At 36.5% G+C, this 23,840-nt stretch overlaps 1 protein-coding gene across 9 annotated transcripts in view; it reads right to left on the bottom strand.

The window, feature by feature from the left end:
- DNM3 (dynamin 3) overlaps window positions 1-23,840 on the bottom strand; it is a 576,309-nt gene that overhangs the window by 31,464 nt on the left and 521,005 nt on the right. For all 9 annotated transcript variants that reach the window (XM_059936430.1, XM_059936401.1, XM_059936392.1 and 6 more), the window contains one exon: window positions 7,198-7,362. In XM_059936430.1, the coding sequence (XP_059792413.1) occupies window positions 7,198-7,362 (165 nt within the window). The remainder of the gene's footprint in view (window positions 1-7,197; window positions 7,363-23,840) is intronic.

Below are 23,840 nucleotides of genomic sequence, written 5' to 3'. Positions count from 1 at the left end.
AGAAAAAGCGATATATTCTCTGCTTTCTAGAGCTTAACAGTGATGAGGACTGACATAAGGTTCCATAGTTAACAGATATATGAAAACAAACTAAAATATGAACAATTCGTGTGAGTCTCAGGGGAGGGGCATTTTTTGGCAGGATAAGAATGGAGACGATGCATATGTTGTGCAGCCCTGAGGGAGAGAGAACCAATCGTTATATTTCGTCAAGTCTAAGACACCACTGATCTTAAGACACACCAGTCTTTTATGTGCCACTAAGAAAGAAAAAAACACCATCAACTAAACTACAACAGAATGCCGAGATGTCATTGAGTGTAACATGCATCTTCATGTTAGAAATGTTAAATGTGAAAAAAAGTGAATGTGAGAATCAATGAAATCCAATGTGCCTTCACAAGTTATCTGATTTAATTCTCACTGCATACTTATGAAATGTATATTATCCCAATTTTACAGATGAAGGAACTGAATGGACTTCAGAGAGTTTAAGTAACTTGCCCAAGGTCACGCAACATTAAGTTGAACCCCAAATCTTCTGACTTGAAGTCCAGTGCTCTTTCCATTCACCCCCTTACCTTACTTTGAGTGCTTAGAAAAGATAATTTATGTTTAAGCATCATTATTTTAGTGTGGTGCACAAGTATGCCAATTAACTTAAGCCTAGAAAAATAAAGCAACTTGGATTTTTCAGTTTCTCTGTTAAATGAGAAAGCTAGTGCTTATCTAGAGTCACTGGCTCTAAGAAAGGCCAAAGTCCAGTACATTTAATTGTTACTAATTCAAGCAGACAACAGAACACCTGTCAGATGCTCAAAATTCCTGGGTTGTAGTTCCATTTGTAACTCAGAGATGACAAGACTCTAAAACACATAGCTTCACTATTTTTTAAAGGTATCAAACCATGTAGATAATTCTACTAATCAGAAAATTCAGCTAAATCACAGCTTTGTTGTGGTGAAATAAAAAGTGTTCCCTGCACATGTTCTGTAAACCAGGAGTGATTTAAATGTGGAAGCAATCTAATACACAAGACGTATTTGGGCAACTGTCTGGTGGAAGGGAAGGTTTATGTGTGATAGCTGTGGAAGGTAAATTTGGCCAGATAACCCTGGGCCAGATGTCAAGGCCTTGAATGTCAAGGAAAAGTGTTTGAACTTTATCCACTTGGCAATGGGAAGCCATGGAAGGCTTTTAAAACAAGTAAGTGAAATAATAAAAGAGAGTTTTAGGAATATCAATCTGGCTGTGATTGGAAAATAATTTGCAAGTGTGGTAGTAGAGATAAAGAAATCTGTCAGAAGGCCATTGCAGATCATTTATGAGATGATAAGGGTTTAATTTAGTAAGTGGCATAGAAAATATGGGCAGATAGAAATGACATTATAAAGGAAAAACCAACTGGACTTCGTGCTGTTTGGATGTGAAGGGCAACAAAGAAAGGAACAAAGACACCTCAGGCATTGAGGTTTGGGTGAGGGGAAGTCAAGGAAAGTCAGATTTAGAGAAGATAGTAAATTTGGCTTAAGAAATATTTCATTCCCCTCCTTGAAGATTTATTTACTGCCAAACACACTTGCAGGTACCCAAGGAGTCATGCACGCTTGCACAAATCTTCCACTGTGAGGTGTGTGTATCCACTTGGAGAGATGGTGCAACTCCAAACTCAAAACCAGACAAGTTTCCTGGCATTGACCATCAGTTGGGTTAAGCTCTTTTGAAGCTTTACATCTTCCTGGAGTATCACTTAGAATCTATTAAACACAATTTAAAAGAAGATCCTTCCAAGAATAGATTTAAAGCAGATCTGAATTAAGAAGCAACTGTCAAACAAACCACGAAATAAAATAGTAAGAGCCTGCTTCAGCATTTTGATCAAAGATCTGCCTTGAATCAACTCTTCCACATCAAAATGTTACACACTAAAACTGTAACATAGATGGATAGTTGGATAGTTGCCTACTATCCAAAAGATTTGGCAATGTTCTGAAATAATATGAATAATTTTAGCATGAGAGAAAATGGCAATATAGCACAGTGGTTAAGGGCATATTCTTTGGAATCAGACAGTTCTGAATTTGAGTCCTAGCTCTAACACTTATTGTTCTTGGACAAATAACTTAACCTCTTTGAGTTTCAGATTCCTGATCTGTAAAATGAGGTTAAAGGTAGGAGCTGCCTCAAGAGTTGGTGGAAGGAAAAAAAATAAAAGAGTTGGTACAAGGATTCAGTGAAAGAGTGCATATAAATTGCCTAGCATGATGCCTAGCATTTAGTCAGTGCTCCATCAACAAAAGCTATTCTTTTTACAGTACATAGTCTAACTTGGCGTTAGGTATGAAGAGGTAGGAAGCTAGTGCAACAGTGCTGGCGTCAAGTGACATAGTTCAACATAAAGCATAAGTTAACGTTTTATTTTGCACTTAAGAAAACTTCTAGAAAGACTCTTCTCCTCCTGCTAGCCTCCCTTTCTAATGCTACAACTGGAACAAAGGTGGGGGACTTCGGGGAGTTTCCAGACACTTCAGGGACTTTCTGAGCAGTTTGTATGTCAATGGTACAAATATTTAAACCAAGGATTCTGCACAGTTGGAGGGCAAGTGGATCCCTTTTACATGATAGCATTTAGAAAATACCTCACAGAACATGACATAAACTAATTATACTTGGATGTGAGATTTGAAATAATATTTATGCCTTTAATTATAACACCTTATAACCTATACATCTTTGTGTGGTTCACCAAAAAATTCTCACACACAAAACCTCATTCCAGTTCAAACTCTACAGGCTAGATAAACAGGCATTACTGCACCATGTCGTTCTGCTCAGTGTAAAGGAATGTGAGGTCATTAAAAACGTTCCACATGTTTTCCTCTCTTTCTTACTTTAACCCTTCTCTAGCAACCTGCAGTATTTTTGGATCTTTAACTTTCTTTGTCTTTATTACTAAAACCATTTTAAAGCCTTCACAAATAGAAGACGCATTTATAGAGTTTTCATACCATTCAGTTTACTAAGGAGACCATTTCCTTAAAATCTTTGTTTTGAGACAGTAGGAACTACAGAATGGGACGGTGATTAACTCTCATTCACATGAATACGCACATAAAAATTTAATTGAGAAGTTTAATTTTGTTTAGTTTTAGAGAGGGACTTGGGTAGAATTTTGTGATTCTTTGAGATCTCACAATTCTCTCATTTCCGCTTAAGGCTGCTTTACATTTCCGAGGGATTTCATTTTGCTAAAGCCCAACGAAGTTTTCCTTCTTTTTTTTTTTTTTTAAAGTAACATCCTTTGACTCACAAAGGTCGAGAAAAGAAGAGAGACACACAAAAAAGTACGTACTGTATGATTCCAAAGTTCAAGAACAGTTAGAACTCATCTACAGTGTAAGAAAGCAGGAGTGTTACCCTTGGTGGGGAGTGATAGGGGAGGGGGAGCAAGAGTGGGGCTTCTGGGTCCTAGTCAGGATCTGTTTCTTGAGCAGGATGCAGAATTCTTGACCCGTGGAAACAAATCAGTGCTCTGGCATTTAAGATGCACTTTTCCCTCAAATAACGAAATTTAAAATAACACTCTACTTCACACACATTAAAGTTACAGTAAGTTTTGAAACTAGGGCACATGTTACTAATTTTCCACCAAAGCATCAATGGCCAAGGAGAGTGAACATGGACCTCCAGGGGTCCAGGGGCACAGGCTCCAAGTGTGAAATGCTTCTAGGTTTCAAGTTTGGTTCTTAAAATGTTTCATAAAAAACTTTACATTCTATTTTGTATTATCTGGGTTTGTTTGAATATGAGGAAAGATGTTTTAAACTACTTACTAGTTAAGATACAAAACATTGTTTCTCATATTCAAACAAACCCTAATTAAATCTTCAAGTAAAATGAACCCTCTGGGTGAGTCACTTAAACCTCTTGGGGCCTCAATTTCTTCATTTAGAAACTGGACAAAATCATGAGTACCCAGCAGGTGGCTATTCTGTTCAAACACAGAAGTGTGTGCCACTTAGCCAGTAATACTTTTCAAATAAAACTGGATCCACTTTCTTGATTCTCTGATGGAGAACTTCTGGTGGTGTGAGCTACAGAGAAGAGGCCATCAAAATATGCTTGCTGTGGGGCGTTATATGTGTGTTTTCTTTAATGTACCGAACAAAACTCTGTTTCTTTGCCCGTAGCCTGTCTAGAACAACCGCCTGTCGTAAACTTGCTATTTCTTTGTGCTGCTGTTACCTGGTATGTTTAAGCAATGAAACAGCTGCTGCATTTCAATAGACAAAGGCTTACAGTATGTCTGAGGGGAGGCATTTATTGCTGGCTTTAAATTTCTTAAACAATTCCATATGGAGACTTGAGTGGCAGAACGCTTAATGTAAACTTTCAAAGGAAACTGCCCACCAAATTCTGAACTTTATGAAAGTTGGCTGAAACATATTCTTTTTCAGAAGGCAGAGTAGTCACTCCCATTTCAAAGAGGAAAGGCCACAGCACCACTTTCAGTAGTGATAGTCAACAAATAGAGGACCCGGTTTTAGGCATTTATTGGTTCTAGAGGAACAGCTAGCTTTCTCACCCACAACCATTTATAGAAACAGCAGGGTTAAGTGGATGGAATTCAGAATAAGGAGTCAAAGTATTTGTTTTCTTGTTGTGATTCTATGATTAATTCTCTCACTTGAAGATCTCTTCACTTTAAATAAAAAAAAAAGTCAACACATATGCATGACACAGTGCTGGGTGTTCACTGTGTTTCTGTTCCTTGTACTCAACGGGAATGAACAAATTCTTCTGGAATGAACAAAAAGGGCTCAGATGTTCTGTACAATAACATGCCATGAGAATATGAGTACATTTTTAAAAAGGGATTTGTATTTTTACATATACATAATTACATATATAAAATTAAAATATATATTATATATATAAAACTATATACTCTTATATATATAGTAAAAAAGTGGATAAAATAATACCCAAAGAAAAGCAGTCATCCTAGATGTGTAAAACTATTTTCTGGTAGATATGAAAAGTTAAATTCAAACAAAGATAACCATAACTTCATAAGAATCCAGCATTACATAATGTTTTTGCTTTCTCCTTATTCCTATTAATCTCTACTTCAAGGTTTGACCTTGGAGATCAGATCTTAATTGAAGTCTTCTTTCTCATGACTCTTATGTGAGGTCTCCCTGGAGACAATTAGCAGAACTTTACTTCCATGGGTAATACCCTGTAGGTGGGGCTTTCGCCATTTCATGAAGCAAGTGAGCACACCAGTGAGGAGTGAGGGCAATTACCCTCGCGCGCGCGCGCGCACGTGCGTGTGTGTGTGTGTTTCTTGAGAAGGTGAAAGTAGGTTAGATCTGCAACAGGTTTTTTTTTCCTTTTAACTAATTTATGTCAAGCCACTCCTCACAGCTATAGACAGGAAGTGCTATTTCCTGTGCTGATGATTTAATACAGTGCAGAGCAGAGCAGCGTTTGAACTGATGGCAGCACTAATGACTCTCAGTAAAACAGTGAAAAGATAAATGATACTTAATCAGGAAAATGTTTAAATAAGCAAGTGCCTGGATTCCATGGCAGAACAACCTGAACTCATTTAAGTGAAGTTAAGAGGGTAATTTAAAAAATAGACTATTTGCTTAGTACTTTATATTTTTCAAAATGGCATATAGTCACACTTATGATGTTCTCTGACAACCCTGTGGGGTAGTTCAGGGTTCTTACTGTAGTTTTAGAAGTGACTGAGTTCAACTCAGAGGGGCCAAATGATTTGCTTCAGGTCACACAGTAGGCCATTGACCAAGCTTAAGTATATAATTTATAGTTTCCAATATATTTGCAATACATTCCTTACCTGCTGCTGATGCTTCAAGGCATCCTACTAACCTTGTTTGAATAAATGAAATGTGTACAAAAATACAGTGAGTTAAAAACAAGATTGCTCCCGTGACTGTTTGGGGCTTCTTAAAGTCAAGAAACTCATAGATCATGAACAACAAATGGACTGTCATACTTAGAATTTTGAAAGGAATCTTTATATATGGATAATGGCTATTTACAATTCTTAAGTAGGCAGCCATATTAGTTTCTTACAATTATACTTTTCATTGTACTTCCATATATACTGTCTTGGGGAACAAATCCCTAAGCCAGGTACTTTTTCTATGATTCATATTTCACATATGGAGGAAATAGGTAGAAAGAAGTTAAGGATTTGTCTTAGGTTAACAGAGTCTGTAGCAGAGCCAAGCATAGAATCCAGGTTTCTCCTAAATTCTAGTGTGGGGCTCTTTTCAGTACTTTACCATCTAATTTTTATTTGTTACAAGCAAATGCTCATAATATATCATTGATTTAAATAAGAAGGTGTCCTTAGAAGATAACTAGGAATAAAATCGTTGGTGTCTCACTTTTCAAGAGTCAGAAAAGCCTGCTATAAAACACCTCATTATAGCCTATCTTATCTAAAAGATAAGTTCTCAAACAAATTGTGATGTTATTTATGCTTTAACAAAGTAGCTACCAAAAGGACCAAACCAGACCATGTAATTTAAGTATCATTTTCTGACTGCTATAAAAATAACCATGAAAAGGGAGAGACTCTATGCAATATAGATCAACTGATGGCTAGTCTAGCAGGCACTTTGAGATCCGTGGCTCTATCATCTTTACCTTAGAAAAGGTAACTGACTTTGTAGCCAAGCAGACAGGGCAAAAAGCCCTTTCCCAGGTTAAAATAGCATTCCATAGTTTTTAGAAGGTGAAAATAATCATATTACCATATTCAGTATGTGTGTATATGTAGAAGAGAATAAATATCTTTTGCCTTTAATCTCAAAGTCTAGGAGCCAGGGTATCTGGTTTTATTGCTGGCTTTGCAACTAATTTATACCCTGACTAGAGTATTTTTGCTCTGCTTTATTGTAAGCAAATTCGCACCCTTCTAGAGGAGACAGCCAATAGGGAATACCACTGTACTGTAGCTAGAAGTTTTATGTTTTCTTTCTTAACTTCTCTTACACTCGTCATTCACTTACCACTTGTAATGGAAATTGATAAGCCTAGGTGATAGGTATTTCGACCATCCAGAAAATATCACAAAGAAGCTGAAGAGAATGTGAGCAATTTCCACACTAGGATGGGTTAGAGGTTAAAATGAGACAGTTTATAATCACTTACATTATTGATCATAAGATGCATTATCGTTTTTGGAATTAGGTCTCGGATACATTTGTTGATAATAGACATGTAGGAGTCTACGAGGTTGCGAATGGTCTCCACTTGCCTCTCCAACTGTGGGTCCATGGAAAAGTTTTCTGCTTGGCCATTCTCATCATTTTCAGTCTAACAGAAAGGAAAGCCAAACATGGATTATTTCACATTTATTCAGAAGAGAAAAATACCAGACATTATCAGATGAAAGACTTCTGTTTACTGAATTTGTAGTTGTACTACTAGATGGTAACATCTTTATCTTATCAAACAGCCATTAATTCTGAAAAGAGATCAGAACCATGCAATTATTCTACCTTTAGCCTGCCACAATTGAGGAAAAGCAAGGATTGTAATTCTGAATGAATGTTTAGATGGATGACCAGATAAACAGTGCACCTAACAACATACCTCTAGAGAACAATCTAATCTTAAGCCATTTGCAAGCTGGCCAAAGAACTGAATCCAAACATATGATGCAGATGTACACTTCTGGGAGGCGTCTCCAGGGATCCTATAGATTAGAAATAACCTTGGTGTTGTTCTGGAACTCCTAGGTCTGCATTGGAATGGATCAGCACTTGGATCAGTCCAGATTTAAAACTAAATCTCCTAGGCCTGGCCTGGAGCCAAAGTAAGAGATATAGGGGATAATTCATTTTTCCATGCTCTTGCTGGAATTTGTTATATAAATTCATGCTTCTGTCATCACTACTAAAGGCTGGCTCAACTGTGAAAAACTTACAATTTTAACTTCTAACTTGTTATTCTTTGAATAAAACAGAACACATCCATACACAAAGCATTTATTTCTGCAACACGAGAGAAGCATCTGTTTTCTATACTATGTGACTTGAGTTAATTAATTTTGGCTTATCCACCAGAGGCTGGGCTGGAATGGCATCTTCATCATTAAGGACTGACCTATTGGCTTGGCATTGAAATCAACTTAGAACAAATGGTCTCCATTTCAAGTCAGGTTGAACCATCTAAGCCCCAGAACATGATACAAATATTGTTAGTGGTCTGGCTACTTTCTAGCTTTGGAAAGATTTAATTATGAATGCAAAAAATAAAAGGGGGAAATAATTTATTGCTTCCAATGTGGACATGAAGTACTTTTCTTTGGAAATGTACATACTTTGATCTGCTGGGTTTTTAATCATCCAATCAGTTCTCGGCAAAGCACTGTGCTGAATCGCTTAAAGAGATCTATAAATAACCGTTAACTTTCGATCAATATGCATGGGTGAAAGGCATATTTGTAGGCCACAAAAATCAACAATAACAAAGGTAGAAATTCTAAACATTTATAAAGGCTTCTGTTGCTCTTCTAACACCTTAAAAATATTAAAATAATATGTGCTCACTCTAAAACACAATGGTCACTTTCCAATCCTGAGAGTCTGGCCCCATACTTCAGGGTGATAACTGGAGGACATTTCTTTTTTTTTTTTTTAACATCTTTATTAGAGTATAATTGCTTTACAATGGTGTGTTAGTTTCTGCTTTATAACAAAGTGAATCAGCTATACTTATACATATATCCCTGTATCTCCTCCCTCTTGCGTCTCCCTCCCACCCTCCTTATCCCACCCCTCTAGGTGGACACAAAGCACCGAGCTGATCTCCCTGTGCGGCTGCTTCCCACTAGCTTATCTATTTTACATTTGGTAGTATATATAAGTCCATGCCACTCTCTCACTTCATCCCAGCTTACCCTTCCCCCTCTCCATATCCTCAAGTCCATTCTCTATGTGTGCATCTTTATTCCTGTGCTGCCCCTAGGTTCTTCAGAACACCCCCCCTTTTTTTTTTTTAGATTCCATATATATGTGTTAGCATTTGGTATTTGTTTTTCTCTTTCTGACTTACTTCACTCTGTATGACAGACTCTAGGTCCATCCACCTCACTACAAATAACTCAATTTCGTTTCTTTATATGGCTGAGTAATATTCCATTGTATATATGTGCCACATCTTCTTTATCCATTCATCTGTCAGTGGACACTTAGGTTGCTTCCATGTCCTGGCTATTGTAAATAGAGCTGCAATGAACATTGTGGTACATGACTCTTTTTGAATTATGGTTTTCTCAGGGTATATGCCCAGCAGTGGGACTGCTGGGTTGTATGGTAGTTCTATTTTTAGTTTTTTAAGGAACCTCCATACTGTTCTCTATAGTGGCTGTATCAATTTACATTCCCACCAACAGTGCAAGAGGGTTCCCTTTTCTCCACACCCTCTCCAGCATTTATTGTTTGTAGATTTTTTGATGATGGCCATTCTGACTGGTGTGAGGTGATACCTCATTGTAGTTTTGATTTGCATTTCTCTAATGATTAGTGATGTTGAGCATTCTTTCATGTGTTTGTTGGCAATCTGTATATCTTCTTTGGAGAAATGTCTATTTAGTTCTTCTGCCCATTTTTGGATTGGGTTTTTTTTTTTGATATTGAGCTGCATGAGCTGCTTGTAAATTTTGGAGATTAATCCTTTGTCAGTTGCTTCATTTGCAAATATTTTCTCCCATTCTGAGGGTTGTCTTTTTGTCTTGTTTATGGTTTCCTTCACTGTGCAAAAGCTTTTAAGTTTCATTAGGTCCCATTTGTTTATTTTTGTTTTTATTTCCATTTCTCTAGGAGGTGGGTCAAAAAGGATCTTGCTGTGATTTATATCAGAGTGTTCCGCCTATGTTTTCCTCTAAGAGTTTTATAGTGTCTGGGCTTACATTTAGGTCTTTAATCCATTTTGAGTTTATTTTTGTGTGTGGTGTTAGGGAGTGTTCTAATTTCATTCTTTTACATGTAGCTGTCCAGCTTTCCCAGCACCACTTACTGAAGAGGCTGCCTTTTCTCCATAGTATATTCTTGCCTCCTTTATCAAAACTAAGGTGACCATATGTGTGTGGGTTTATCTCTGGACTTTCTATACTGCTCCACTGATCTATATTTCTGTTTTTGTGCCAGTACCATACTGTGGAGGGCATTTCTGTGGCATCTTACTGCTACTACAGCAAGAGAGAGGATTGGAAGTTTCAAAAATGAAAGTTGTTTCCCTATACCATTTCTTTTTAAATGGTCTTTGGTCACTGAAAGAATTAAATCAAGTAGTTTCTTACTTTTATTATTAATTTGTAATATAAGCACAATAGGATCTGGGATAAATAGGTAAAAAGCTAAGGCCATAGAGTGGTAAAGTGATAGAGGGAAAGTCAGCCATGGCAGTGAAAAACCAATTGTTTTCCCAAACATCTTTCCAGGGCATAAAAACCACTGCAGATTGTGTTCCATGCTGAGCCCAAATTCTAAGAATCAGTTGTAACTGCGATGTTGTTTTAAGGGTATTGTATTTGAAAGTAAAAACTTTAGGTTCAAATTCAGGCTTTATCATGTAGTAGTTGTGTGGCCACACCTCACTTATTTAATGTAACTGAGACTCAGCTTCCCCATCTTTAAAATGGGAATACACTTCTCTGGAAAACTTGTGGAAGTTAAATGAGATAATGCATATGAAGCAACCTAGCCAAGGGCCTTGTGGGTGCTCAATAACGTTAGTTTCTTTCTTTCCTTTCTGAATATTCATGGAATGAGTTAGAGAGCCGCTTGACTCTCAACACACATTATGGAAATTTAAGTTGAAAAATTTGAGCACAAGACATTTTCAATTCCAACCATATAAAAATGGCAAACTGTATTTTTTTATACCACCATGTTTACTGCAAGCTAGTCCCTTTGCCTGGAATCCCCTCCTCCCATCTGTGAAGATCTTTCATCTTTCAAAACCCAGCTCCACCATCACCTCTTCTAGACAAACTCCCGATGGCCCTCAGACCCTCCACCGCTCCCCATACTGTACTTCATCTGTTTTCTTGTACTACTGTTTATTATTTTATCCAGCCTAGTTTTATACTTCTCCCCTATTAGACTCTGAGGTCTTGTTTATCTCTCCCTTCTCAGCACCTAGAACAGAGCTTGATGCACCAGAGAAAGAGGAGAAGGAGGAGGAGCTGACACTACAAAAGGGTTTACCTAAATCAAGAAAGCTGCCTCAGTGCATTTCAGGATCTCCAAGAGTGCCTACTTGTTACAAAAATTGGAGATGAGAGAAACCTCAAGTTGATGAGTTAGGATCCACTACTACTTGATCATAGTGAGGATGATAAAATGATGATGAAATTATGTATATAAGTGAGACCACATGACCTACAGCTTTGTGATGAAAACATCTTTTACATAAAGCAATATAAACCTCCATAATGGATAAAGTACAATTCAGTTTGTCTCTCTGATCTGAAACATACTGGGATTTTGCTGTTGTATTTAACAAAAGGGGGTGATGGCATTTCAACATCAACATACTACCTCTCCTAGGAACATTTATTGAGCACTTACTGTGTTCTAGATACTGTGATAAGCACTTTACATAGAAGATCCACACCACAACCTTAGGAGGTGGGTACCATTGTTATTGTCAACCTAAGAGCATGCTGAGGCTCTGAGAGCTGAAACGTGTTCAATAAGTGTAAGATGAATATAATGTGAATCCAATTTCTGTTTTTCCTTAGGTATAAAAAAATCAAGAAGTATTATGAAACAGGGGAAAATCTATAATATATCAAGTTAGTTTCACAGATAAAATAATAAATGTAGAAAGAGTTTCTAGGAAAAAGATGTCATTTTAAATACTGATATTTGTTAAAAAAAAAAAAATGATTGAGCCAGAAGAGAAAACCAGAATAAACAGCATTTATTAAAAGAACCTCTAGGAACATGAAACACCAGGAAAATTATACCACCATTCTTATTTTCATATAGAAACACTGAATTTTCCCACTTCACACTATTCTTAACATTTAGCCTTGCTTTAATTTCTGCATATAAAAATATGCAAAAGACATTGACATTCACTTTTTGAAATCAGATGCAAATAATAAACAAAGCATTGGAGTGAATGGAGAACACTGAACGGTTTAATTCTCAACATTAAAAAAAAAGAAACGTTCCAGAATAACCAGTAAAACAATTAGAAATTCTCTTTAGTTTTTGGAAATACTAGTAGGCATGTAGTCACATGCAAATCTTAACTACTCTGATAATACCATGGGCATGATGGGGACTCATAGAATTCAAAATGCAAATTTAATTTCTTTTCTCATTTTAGAAAGAAAGAAGGAGTAACTTCCCCTTCCAGTATGTCTAAGATGAATGGGGACAATGTACATATGTGGAACTTTTCTTTTAACTGAGTAACTGCAGAGAGCAAATACTCCCTTTTCTCTAACTCCAGTCTTAAGCAAATTCTCTTTCATTCTCTTTTCTGTATGAATACTGAGTATGACTATGTATTATTTTCTTTGTTTAAACTATAGGATTGCAATAGGATTCTTTGCAGTCTAAGCACTGAAGTGACAGCTGTTTATCATTATCCTCATCAAGGGAATGTAAAATAAAAATAGTAATTTGTCTCTGATCTTTGAGGCAAAAAAGAATGGTCTGCAAACATTTAACCTTTTATGTGCAGGTTCATTGATGCTGTTTACAAAATGTGAATAATATTGTGAAAACCAGCTTTCTTCTGAAAAATAACAATGGACAGCCTTCCTATTGTAAATTTTTTCTAAATAGCTTTTGAGAAATCTAATGCAATTTAAACAATCAAAAATAGCAACTTAGCACTATAAATGTAAACTTGTTTATAAAAATTAATATTAATTTCACAGTATTCAAGAAACAGGCTGCTTTACAAAATTTTAATTTAAAAGCTTTCTCCTAAAGACTTGAAACTTTAACAGGTGAAAGAATGATAGAGCCAAATCAGAAATAATTCCCACGATACCTCAAAGCATCCACTATAGAAGCTCTGGGCTTGATCAGGATATCTATTTTTCATATGTTCTGTTTCTGTCTCCTTCCTTTCCTTAAAGCTCTTACTTAATTATGTCACAGGCTTCTTTGAGGATCATTGAAACTATCTAAATAAGGCTGGTGACTGCAACTCTTTAAAAGTAGAATAATAGAAATCTGAAGTATCCTGGCAATAATATGCACATAAACATACTATTGAGCTAAAGGGGAGTTTGCTGCATCTCTTCTCAGCAGTGGAGAACTTTGGGAGTTAATCTACAGATCTACACAAGTGATTTTTCCAGATAACCAATGCTTGCCCCTTTTAAAGCATCTTATTATTGTTATACAATTCTCCACTCCCTTTAAAAAAAGGGTAAAAAATATCATTTAACTTTTCTTAGTGAAGCAGGTTGTCATTCTGAAAATACTGTTTCCATGGTAATGCTGCTTTGAATTTTCTAGCCCCACAATATGGAGAATGTTTCACTAAGAACCTTTCCCCACTCCCAGTCATTCACTTCTAATTTGCAGAGGCCAGAAAGGCAGGCAATGAAACTTGTAAAAAAAAAAAAAAAATGGGAGAAACATGTTCCAGGAAGCCTTTGAGGATAGTCTAGGCTACAGTCTGGTACTTTGAGGCACGTATTTCATTATTATTTCAACATAATAAGTTCATATTTATGAACTTATCTGTTCTCTGGAGAATGCTAATACACAGTCTCACTAAAGATTATAAAATAGTATGTGATTCAGTGTTACGTTGCTTAGTGGAGTTTATAGGTGCTGTAAGAATTCAGAGAAGCAGAAGATCAGGGAGGCTGGGATGGGGAGTTACAATGGTCCCACTCTAATGATTTAACTTTACTTCACAACATTCTCTAATAATTGAGAAATCTAATGCAATTAGATTAAGGGAGAGAGAGATGAGTCAAAAAATAATCCATCTTCATCCTCTCTATTCTATCACAGGTCTTGCCATCCCTCCTCTTTTGGTAGACCAAATATAAATTTGGGAAGCCTCCTCTCCTCCACTTTCAGTTCTGGTGGTTAGATGGGACCTCATTGATAGGGCCAGGTCCCCCCAGATACCCATCTGGCCTGGCCTCTGCGATGACAGATGGCAACGTGACCAAGCAAAGCCAATCACAGCACATTTGTCAGAACTGTTAGGAAGGAGACGTTCCTTTTCAGTTAGGATGAAAACTTTTTAAGATGTAAGCCTGAGGGCTAGCCTGCCTCAGAGAGAAGAGGGGTCAAACCTGCCAGTGAATGAAGTCAACAGAGAGAACTGCATAGCTGAGACATGGAGAGGGGCAGATATTTAAAGACATTATTGGAATGTCTGGATCCAGCTGGGACAGCTCTATCTACCTCTGGATTATGTAGTTACACCAGTCAGTAAACGGTTTTGTTATTTTTAAAAAGTTGAGTACACTTGAATTTAATTTCTGTTACTTATGCCCTAAAGAGTCCAAATGAATAAAACACTTAGATATTCATGATGTTCTCTCAGCCTAAAACTTTTTTCTTACACCTCCACCTGTTCGTCCTTCACGGTTTAGCGCGAATGTAACACATCTTTGAATGCTGCAGGTAAAGCACAACACCCTCTGAACATCCAGTTTAGATTTTTTATCCTTTGTCTTGTATCTTTGTTAGGTATGTAAATGTCCATTTCCCTAGCCAAAATGAAAGTTTCCTGAAGGCAGGGATCATAATGGTTGATGGCAAATCCACAAGAAAAAGGTGAAAGTTATAGGGCTAAAATGATGTTCAGACAATCCTTAGAGGATACCATTACTACATTGATGCATTCGTGTTACATTACTACATATACTAGTTAATGGGCTATATTTTTCTTTTTTTCTTCAACCAAATTGGTAGACTGACTTCTACCATATGGAAACATTTCTACATTGAAAGTTATGATGAAAAAAAAATCTCACTAAATGACAGTAAAATGTCAGATAGTTTTCAAACTGATTTACATTCACTGACCCATTTAATCCTACAGCAACCTTATGAAGTAGATATTATTATTATTGTTGCTATTGTTGTTATTTGCATTTTACAGATGAGGAGACTGAGAAGCAAACTCACTTGCTTAAAGTCACTTAGTTAATAAGTGGTAGAGTGGGGATTCCATACAGATATTCCAATTGCAGAATGTATTCTCTTAACTGCTATATAATATTACCTCTTATCCATTCTTGATTAGGGTGGGGTTGATACTCACCCCACCAACAAAAGTGATCTACAAATACCTTGAAATGAAAGATGTACTTCCAAATGCTACTAGGATGACCAAATATAGTCCTGTGAGAAATGCCTTATAGACGTAAAACAATTCTTCATGATGTTGGTCACAATGAAAGCCCTTCTGTGATTCAGAGTGATTCTTTTGGTGCTGCTAATTCTATAACATCACTATCATCACAAATGTTTCATACTCAAGTAACCAAATATTATGATCACAAGAAAAATCTTAGTGGTTTCATTTGTAAGAAGATAATACCTGAAGACTAGGAACAAAAATGACCATCACAAAAGAGTAATCTATGCTTTTGGAATTCTACTTTTCTTATCTAAAATGCATAACTGCAGGGAAATTTCAAGTTATTACATCCATCATACCATTTGTTTAACAGATATTCTTAAAGCTCATTCATTTTAGAATCAGGGTATTAAGGGATTATAAGGTCTATGCAATGAAACATTGGGTCTTGTTATAAAGACTGAAAGATGGACAAAGATGTGAAAGAAAAATCATAAATATTATAAAACAAAATCTATCTATTGTTTCGTTCTTCAGAAATGTTTACATGGATGAGTACTGATGCATCACAGTAAAGTTAATAAAGCCCTAGAGAAAGCAGGGGCAATAAAATTCAAGTATTATGAAAGCATTAATTTAGTTCTTCCTTATATTATGAGGTAAATAATCTTAAAAGTTCAATATAAATACAGTATCACTTGCTTTACATGCAAAAACATGTAAAAAACAAACGAAAAAGAATGCAGTGGATTAAAAACACACAATGGTAAAACGCTTTAGGTAGAATCGTTACTTCTTTCAAGAGTGTAGGGAAAAAAACGAAGCCTTTAAAGAAGCAGCTACAGTCAAGGGTTTTAAATTTCTCCAAGATCCACTGAACACTGTAGTTGATAAAGCTGTCAACCACAGAATTCTACTGCAGAATTCCCAAAGGCCTCAAGATAACTTTTTCATCCATCCCTACAAATGAATTAGTGAATACACCTTAAGGGCCCAACAGCCTTACCAGATGATCCAGATAAAACATCTAAAAGCTGTTTTAGACAATTTAGATTAGTTTCTGTTAATATGAGAGATGAAAGTAAAATCAGAAGAAATTCGCCATGTTGAGATATTGCAAATTTCTTGTTTCCAACGTTCAAAGGTAGAACATTTCTGGTGACAGCACTGGACCCCATCTGTCTGGGTCATAAAATAGACAGCACATACATTGGAATTGGAAAGTTACTTCCAAAGTTGCCAAAAACAGAACTCCTGTCTCTGTAGATAGTCGTTCCCAATTAACAAATACTCTAAAATGTAAGGAAGTTTGTCTCAATTTAGGCAAAACTTCAGTTTGCAGAAAATAGAAATTCATGAAGATGATAAAAATAAAATATACTGTAGATGCTGAAACTACTGATATTGAAAGTAAGATTGATTGGACAAAGAGCTATATACCAGAAGTTATAACCATTGAGTCTGGAGTTTGTCTTTTGTTACTTCTCTCCATCCCTCTTCTGAAACTCTGTGTGTGTGTGTGTGTGTGTGTGTGTGTGTGTGTGTGTGTGTTGCCTGCTTACCAATATGGAGGATGGAACATATATTTAAAACAAAACTTACTTTGCTTCACCTTAATACTGATACTTGCTTCAGCTATCAAATTCTGTCTACTTTTCACAGAGTGGTGAAAGTTAAGAGAAACAAGATGACTTAAAGATCAGCAACTTACGGTTTCATTTATAATAAAAATTAAAACTCTTCTAAGGTAAATTTATGAAAAGGTGCAATTACTATTAGAAAAATTCTATAGTATTTTAAAGTTTGTATACATGAGATTGTACTGAGGGTTGTGTTAATAAAATTTGTAAACATGACTTGAAGTATAAGAGAAAAATTGATGTGGTTTCTTAAAATCTTTCTTCCCCTAGACTGTTTTAAAAGTAGTTTAGGAGCAGATATCAGACTACAACCACTAACAGATGTTGATCAATCAATCTACAGTTCCAAATAATGTTTTTTATGACCAGATCAAGTTGTTCCTTTACAGAATAACAAGGTAACTTTAGATTAGAGATGTAAATATTGCTAAGAAAATGTACTAATGCATGTATTCACAGTTTCCCCCGAATTTCCCTTTTTCCTAAACATGGCTTCAAAATTCCCAGAAATGTTACTATTAGTGAGTACTATGATATTCCCTCTGCCAATTGTTTACGTCTACTCAATCCATATAAACACTTTCAAAGTAAAATAGATATAATGATTTCTGAATTAAAGAGTTGTGGTTCAATAATGTATTAAAAACACAGACACAGTCACTTCTTTTAGCTCTGAAATGACCAGGCAGTCAAGGAAGATATACACATTTGCTGATCAAAAGAGAAACACAATAGCTTTATCTGCATCATTTCTAGGAAAACAGACCAAAAAAATAACTGTCAATAATTTTTAAATGCATTCACAGACACCATCTCAGTTGATTCCCAAAACAATCTTATGAGAGAGAAGCATGGGAAGGAATAAAGGAGGTGATCAAGTTAGACCACTTGGTTCTACCACTTACTAATTCTGTGTCCTTGGGCAGGTTAATTAATCTCTGGGTCCTTCAGTTTTCTGTCAAATAGAGTAATAATGGTACCTATTATCATTATTACCTTTCAAAGGGTTGTTGTGTGGATTAAATAAATTACTAGGGTAGAATTCAGAAGAGTGCCTGGCACATAATAAACCCTCAATAAATTTTAGCCATTATTATTCACTAAGGAAGAAGAAATTAAAGCACAGAGAGGGAAAAAGATGTACCTGAGATCATAAAGAGAGGAAGATCCAAATGGAACTCTGACCTAATTTTCCTTGTGTGCATTTCATGATCTTTATATACCATCTCACTGCTTTTGCTCATTAGCAATACCTCAGTAAAACTGAGTATTGGGCCTCCCTGGTGGCACAGTGGTTGAGAATCTGCCTGCCAATGCAGGGGACGTGGGTTCGAGCCCTAGTCTGGGAAGATCCCACATGCGCGGAGCAACTAGGCCCGTGAGCCACAATTACTGAGCCTGCGCGTCTGGAGTCTGTGCTCCGCAACAAGAGAGGCCGCGATAATGAGGGGCCCGCGCACCGTGATGAAGAGTGGCCCCCACTTGCCGTAACTGGAGAAAGCCCTCGCACAGAAACGAAGACCCAACACAGCCATAAATAAATAAATAAATAAATAAATAAATAAATAAAATTAAAAAAAAACAAAACAAAAAACTGAGTATTAAAAGTGGAATTAAATAGAAAGTGAGAAATTTATTCATAATTAGAACTTTTTCTTACTCCACCAACAGGTGATGGATACAGTGTTTTAACACTCCAAAGATATAAAATACAGTGCGGACCAATAGAAATATAATGCAAGCCACATTTCTGTGGCCACATTAAAAAAAGTAAAGCAAAATAAGTGAAGTGCATTTGAACAATGTTTTATTTAACAAAATACATCCAAAATATTATCATTTTGACATATGTTTATGGGCTAAGTTGGATCTCCTCAAAATTCCTTTGTTGAAGTCCTAACTCCCAGTATCTCAGAATGGGACTGCATTTGGAGATAGAGTCTTTAAAGAGGTAATTAAGTTAAAATGAGACCATTAGGGTATGCTTCATCCAATATGACTGGTGTCTTTCTAAGGAGAGAAAATTTGGACATAGGCACACACAGAAGGAAGACCAGATGATAACAGAGGGAAGATGGCCACCTATAAGCCAGTAAGAAAGGCCTCAGACGAAACCAATTCTGCTGACACATTGAGCTCAGATTTCTACCTTCCAGAATTGTGAGAAAATAAATTTCTGTTGTTTAGGCCACCTAGTATGTGGTAGTTTGTTATGGCAGCCCCAGAAAACTGATACAATGTATAATTAATATAAACATCATTAGATAGTTTCCTCCCTCCCTTCTTCCCTCCCTCCCTCCCTTCCGTCCTTCCTTACTTCTTTCTTTCCTTCCTTCTTTAGTTCTTTTTCTGTTTTTTTTCCACCATGTCTTTGAAATCCAGTGTGTATTTTACACTTACAGCACATCTCAATTTGGACTAGGCACAGTTCAAGTGCTCAGTAACCATAGTGGCTACCTCATTGGACAGTGTAGACACAAGTGTAGGTACATGGTATTATATTTTTCTAAATAAAGGTTTCTTTTTAAGTTCTAAAGAAATTCTACTCATTTAGAAAACTTTATAAATGGTTACACAGTAACAATCCTGTTCTTTAAGTTCCAGTTCCACTGTTAAACAATATTGCTGACTCATGCTGCTAAAAATATTCACATTAGACTGATATTCTCAGAATGGCTCCCTGATAAATCCTATGTTTCCTGGTTAAGTGTACAAAAGTTTTATTTCCTTTTGGTTATAGTGTCAAGTGAGACTTTGAGAGAGCATAAAATGATCTCATTAAGGTAATCAGTTGTGCACTTAATTTTAACTTTTATTGAGATACCGTCAGTATGGGGATGGAGTTTAATGAGCATTTACCGCTTTAAGGTAACAAGAATAGAGAATAATATGCTTTACAGATATCCACTTGAAATCATGAAGGTATTGGTATCACACTCAATTCTCATTCATCCATGAATGAGAATTTTCTAATCTGTGGATTTTCCAGATAGTCAGTTGGGATCTGATTTTAGTTTAATGACCATTTTGTTGCTCATGAATATCCTAATCTCAGAGCCAAGACTCTCCTTCTTCCCCAAATCAGAGAAATTTGTTAATCATCAGTGTTTCACTGAAAAATTTGTCAGAGAGCTAAGATTGAATTTACTAATTAAACTGATAATGGGGAAAGCCTGTGGAATTTTGTTTTCATCCAGGACTGTTTTCGTACATCTCAATGCATATCTACTGAAGGCTGATGTTAACTGGAATATAACCAAATGGTTTTTAAAGCTACTACTCTTGTGATAAACGCTACATCGCTAAGGACTGTAACTGCTCACACCCGGTGTTTGGTGGTTTTTATTCTTCTGTACGCACTCATCTACAGAATGTACAACTCACAGTTGTACTTGGAAACTGGCATAATCTTTAGGTAAAAACAGGTAAAATACAGAGCAGGATTTACATAACTTTCTAAAGCATTGTTTTTCAACTTGCGGTTTGTGGATATATTCCTGAGGAGAAATTTTTTTCAATGACAAAGTAAAAATTTTGTGTTTTTGCTTTACTATAATTAAAAAAACTGCAATGATCTCAATGACTCCATTTGTTTTTTTACCATTTCATGCATTAATATTTCAATTGGTATTTCTAAAAGATTAAGGACTCCTTTTCAAAAAAACATAACCAAAGTACCATTGTCACCTCAAAAATATTTAACAAGAATTTCTTAACATCAGTGACTCTTAAAAAAATCTATTTATTTGGGAAATTTTAAATATGTGTAAAAGTAGAGAGAGTAGAGAGAATAATATAAATTAACCTGGAGGTGCTCATTACTCAGCTTCAGTAATTCACCACATGGACATCCTTGTTCTATCTTCCTCAACTACTTTGAGGCAAACTCCAACATCATATAATTTTATCTGTAAATATGTCAGTGTGTATTCCTAAAAGAAAAGGACCCTTAACAATCATAACCACAATACTGTTATCACACCTAAAAATACTAATAATTTCTCAACATTACAAATATTCAGTGTTCACATTACATTTCCCCAGTTGTCTTTGAAAAAAATTTTTTTAAGTTTATATCCAGCGTAGAAGACTGTGAGATGGTTATCTATATGATAACCTTCCCTCGACCATCAGAATTTATCTCTCCCTCCTACACATTTATTGCTTATTTAAATGTTTCTTCTTCTTAATAATTTACATTTTTTCCTATGAATTATTATTAATTGCTTTCTAGTAGGTCTTTTCCACTGTATTATAATTCATTGCACATGGTTAGTACTCTATAGTGTTTAATAAATGGAAATGGAATTTTTCTTCTCGTAGATTGAAGGGAAGGGTAAGAATAGAATGGGGGGAAGGATGAAATAAGGGTATTGGGCAGCTTCATCTGGTTGGTCTCAACGTTCTCCCAAAAACAGAGGAGACATGCCTGCCTAGAGGCATGTGAGGGACTGATGTGAAGAAAGATCATATTTGGAGCAGGTACCACATCAGTCAACAAAGAGATGAGTAAAAGGAGGTGAAGGTCCTATACGTGTTGGGTATCATAAATTTGCAAAGGACCATATTTTTGCAGCAAGTTTTCTTTTCCTAGGAGTTCACAGTTGGAAGGACAAAGAAAGCAGACAGCATAAAGGTCCAGCGTTGTTGACTGGTGCAGTGAGCTTCACCAAAATCACTAACGAACATTTAACATGGGAGGGTGGCAGGGGGGTTGGGGTGGGGTGGGGAGGTGGGGGGTGTGGCCGAATGATGCCTCAGATGGCACTGAGATGATGAGCAGGGTGTGCAGGTGGAGGAGAAAACCTAAAGCAACCCGTCAGTCCAGGCTTTCAATCTGGCTGCTGAGAATAGCCTGGGATGATTTTGAAGAATATCCTTGACTGGGCCCCACCCACAGAGATTGTGACTTACTCGGTCTGGGATGAGGCCTGGAGCACCTGTGATTTTTTTAATTGTCCTAGGTTGAGAACCCCTGCAGATATAGATCTGGGAAAAGCAGAAGGGGTGAGGGGATTGAAGGTTCTATGGAGGATAGAGTACAGGATGAAGTAAAAATGCTATTTATGGTCTGATGCCTGAAAATTCCCAGGAAAAAGAAAGGTCTGACTTTACATAAAAGAAAGTATCTATGTTTTAAGATCCAAATGTGATCTCAGCTAGTTTCCACTGGACAGACGTCACCATTCCCTGACAGTCATAATTGGCACTGTGGTAGACAGAGGGTGGACGGTAAAGGAAAAGTTACCAAAAAAAAGTTATTTCAAAAAGAAAGTTGCCGATCCCAGAACAGGCCTGTAGGGTCCTTCTGAGCCTCAGTGAGACCAAGGAGAGACAAGTACTGAGAGGACACGGGATGCTTGGGAAATCCCATCATGGGCCAGACCCAAGGTCAGCCGACTCAACAGATCTCAAGTGACCTCCTGTGGGCAGGCTTGGAGCAACTCTCTGACTTCAACTGTAAAAATCAGGCAGAGCCCTGGTTTTCTAAGTAGCCATTTGTGGCTCTCATTCATAAATTTGGCTAAGAGGTTTTTAAATTCATTTACCTTTCCTGCCAGCACCACCTTTGGGAACTAACGAGTTCCATAAGTTTATAACCCGCTATGTGAAGTAGATTTCCTTTCGTTTACCCTAAACTTACTTCACTCTGTTTTAAAGAGTGCCCTCCTTGTTCTAAAAAGAAAAAGTAAATAAGACTGTAAGATGAGGACAGATTGACTGAAGTAAGCAGGGGAGAAAAAGAGCTAGGTGTTATAAGGAACCGCAGACTACCTTAAATTCTTAGTATAGTTTTAAAAGGCAAAACGTGGCTGGAATGCATGACCAAGAGGGGAGCTGAGTGTGCCAAACAACAACGGCTCCATTGTTCTTAGTATGGTTAGACCCTTCCAGGGGTTCTGCAGCCTGCTCAAATGAAAGGGAGAACTTGAATGTTTAGCAGACATCAATAAAACGGATTAAAACACTGAAAGTGGACTTGGAAGAAAAATTAAACAAATTTGGATTTTTCAGGTTAGAGAAAAAAAGTCAGTCTATACCAAAGTATCTAGGATACTATGTATAAAATGGAAAATAGTTGTCTGACCTTTCAATTAAAAGACAAAGAGAAGGAGTCAAGGTGCATCAGATGGTTATCTAGCTTTGCCATAAGAAGGAACGTTCTGGCACCGGCAATTATACATAAGATTAAAAAAACTGTGTGGTTTATTTTTCTTGAAAGTTCCTATTTCCAAAATGATTTGGGGTTCATCTTGCCTTTATACCTGCCTCAATGGATTATAAAGACAGCTAAATAGGTTTTTACTCAGAGGGATATGGCAATATTGGATTAGGTAAAGGTATGAAACCAATGAGGATATAAGCATCTTAGAAAAGAAAGGAATTTGTGATTAAAATATTAATATGTATAATTTTTAAAACAACAAGGAAACAACAAATAATTAAAAAACATATTTAGTGGGCTGAATAGTAGACCAAAGTATTTGTTGCATTCTTTCCTTTAAGGTCTTAGTACAAAGTTGATTATAGGAAAGTCTTGTGTTTTAATGGAAAATAGGGCAAAGGTTATGTGTAACAGGAATCCAGTCATGTGGAGCTTGCAGAACGCAGGTTAGGCTCATAAAACTGCTCATTAAAATGCTCTGTTCTACAGCAAAAGCAAATAAATGAGCTCAAGGAAAAGAGCCACAGAAATCGTCTAGAAATATTTCCATGAAAGACTGTGAAAATAGTCCTCCCTAGTCATAAGAAATGTTCGGTTATTGCTTATACAAATAGCCACACTTAAAAGACTTTTAAATACCTTCCCTGCAATGCTGGTTTTTGACCTTCTGCCAAGAGCTA

Source organism: Balaenoptera ricei, chromosome 1 (assembly GCF_028023285.1).
Source record: "Balaenoptera ricei isolate mBalRic1 chromosome 1, mBalRic1.hap2, whole genome shotgun sequence".
Lineage (NCBI taxonomy): Eukaryota > Metazoa > Chordata > Mammalia > Artiodactyla > Balaenopteridae > Balaenoptera > Balaenoptera ricei.
The sequence above is the reverse complement of the archived record's forward strand: the minus strand, read 5'-3'. Positions and strand labels throughout refer to the sequence as shown.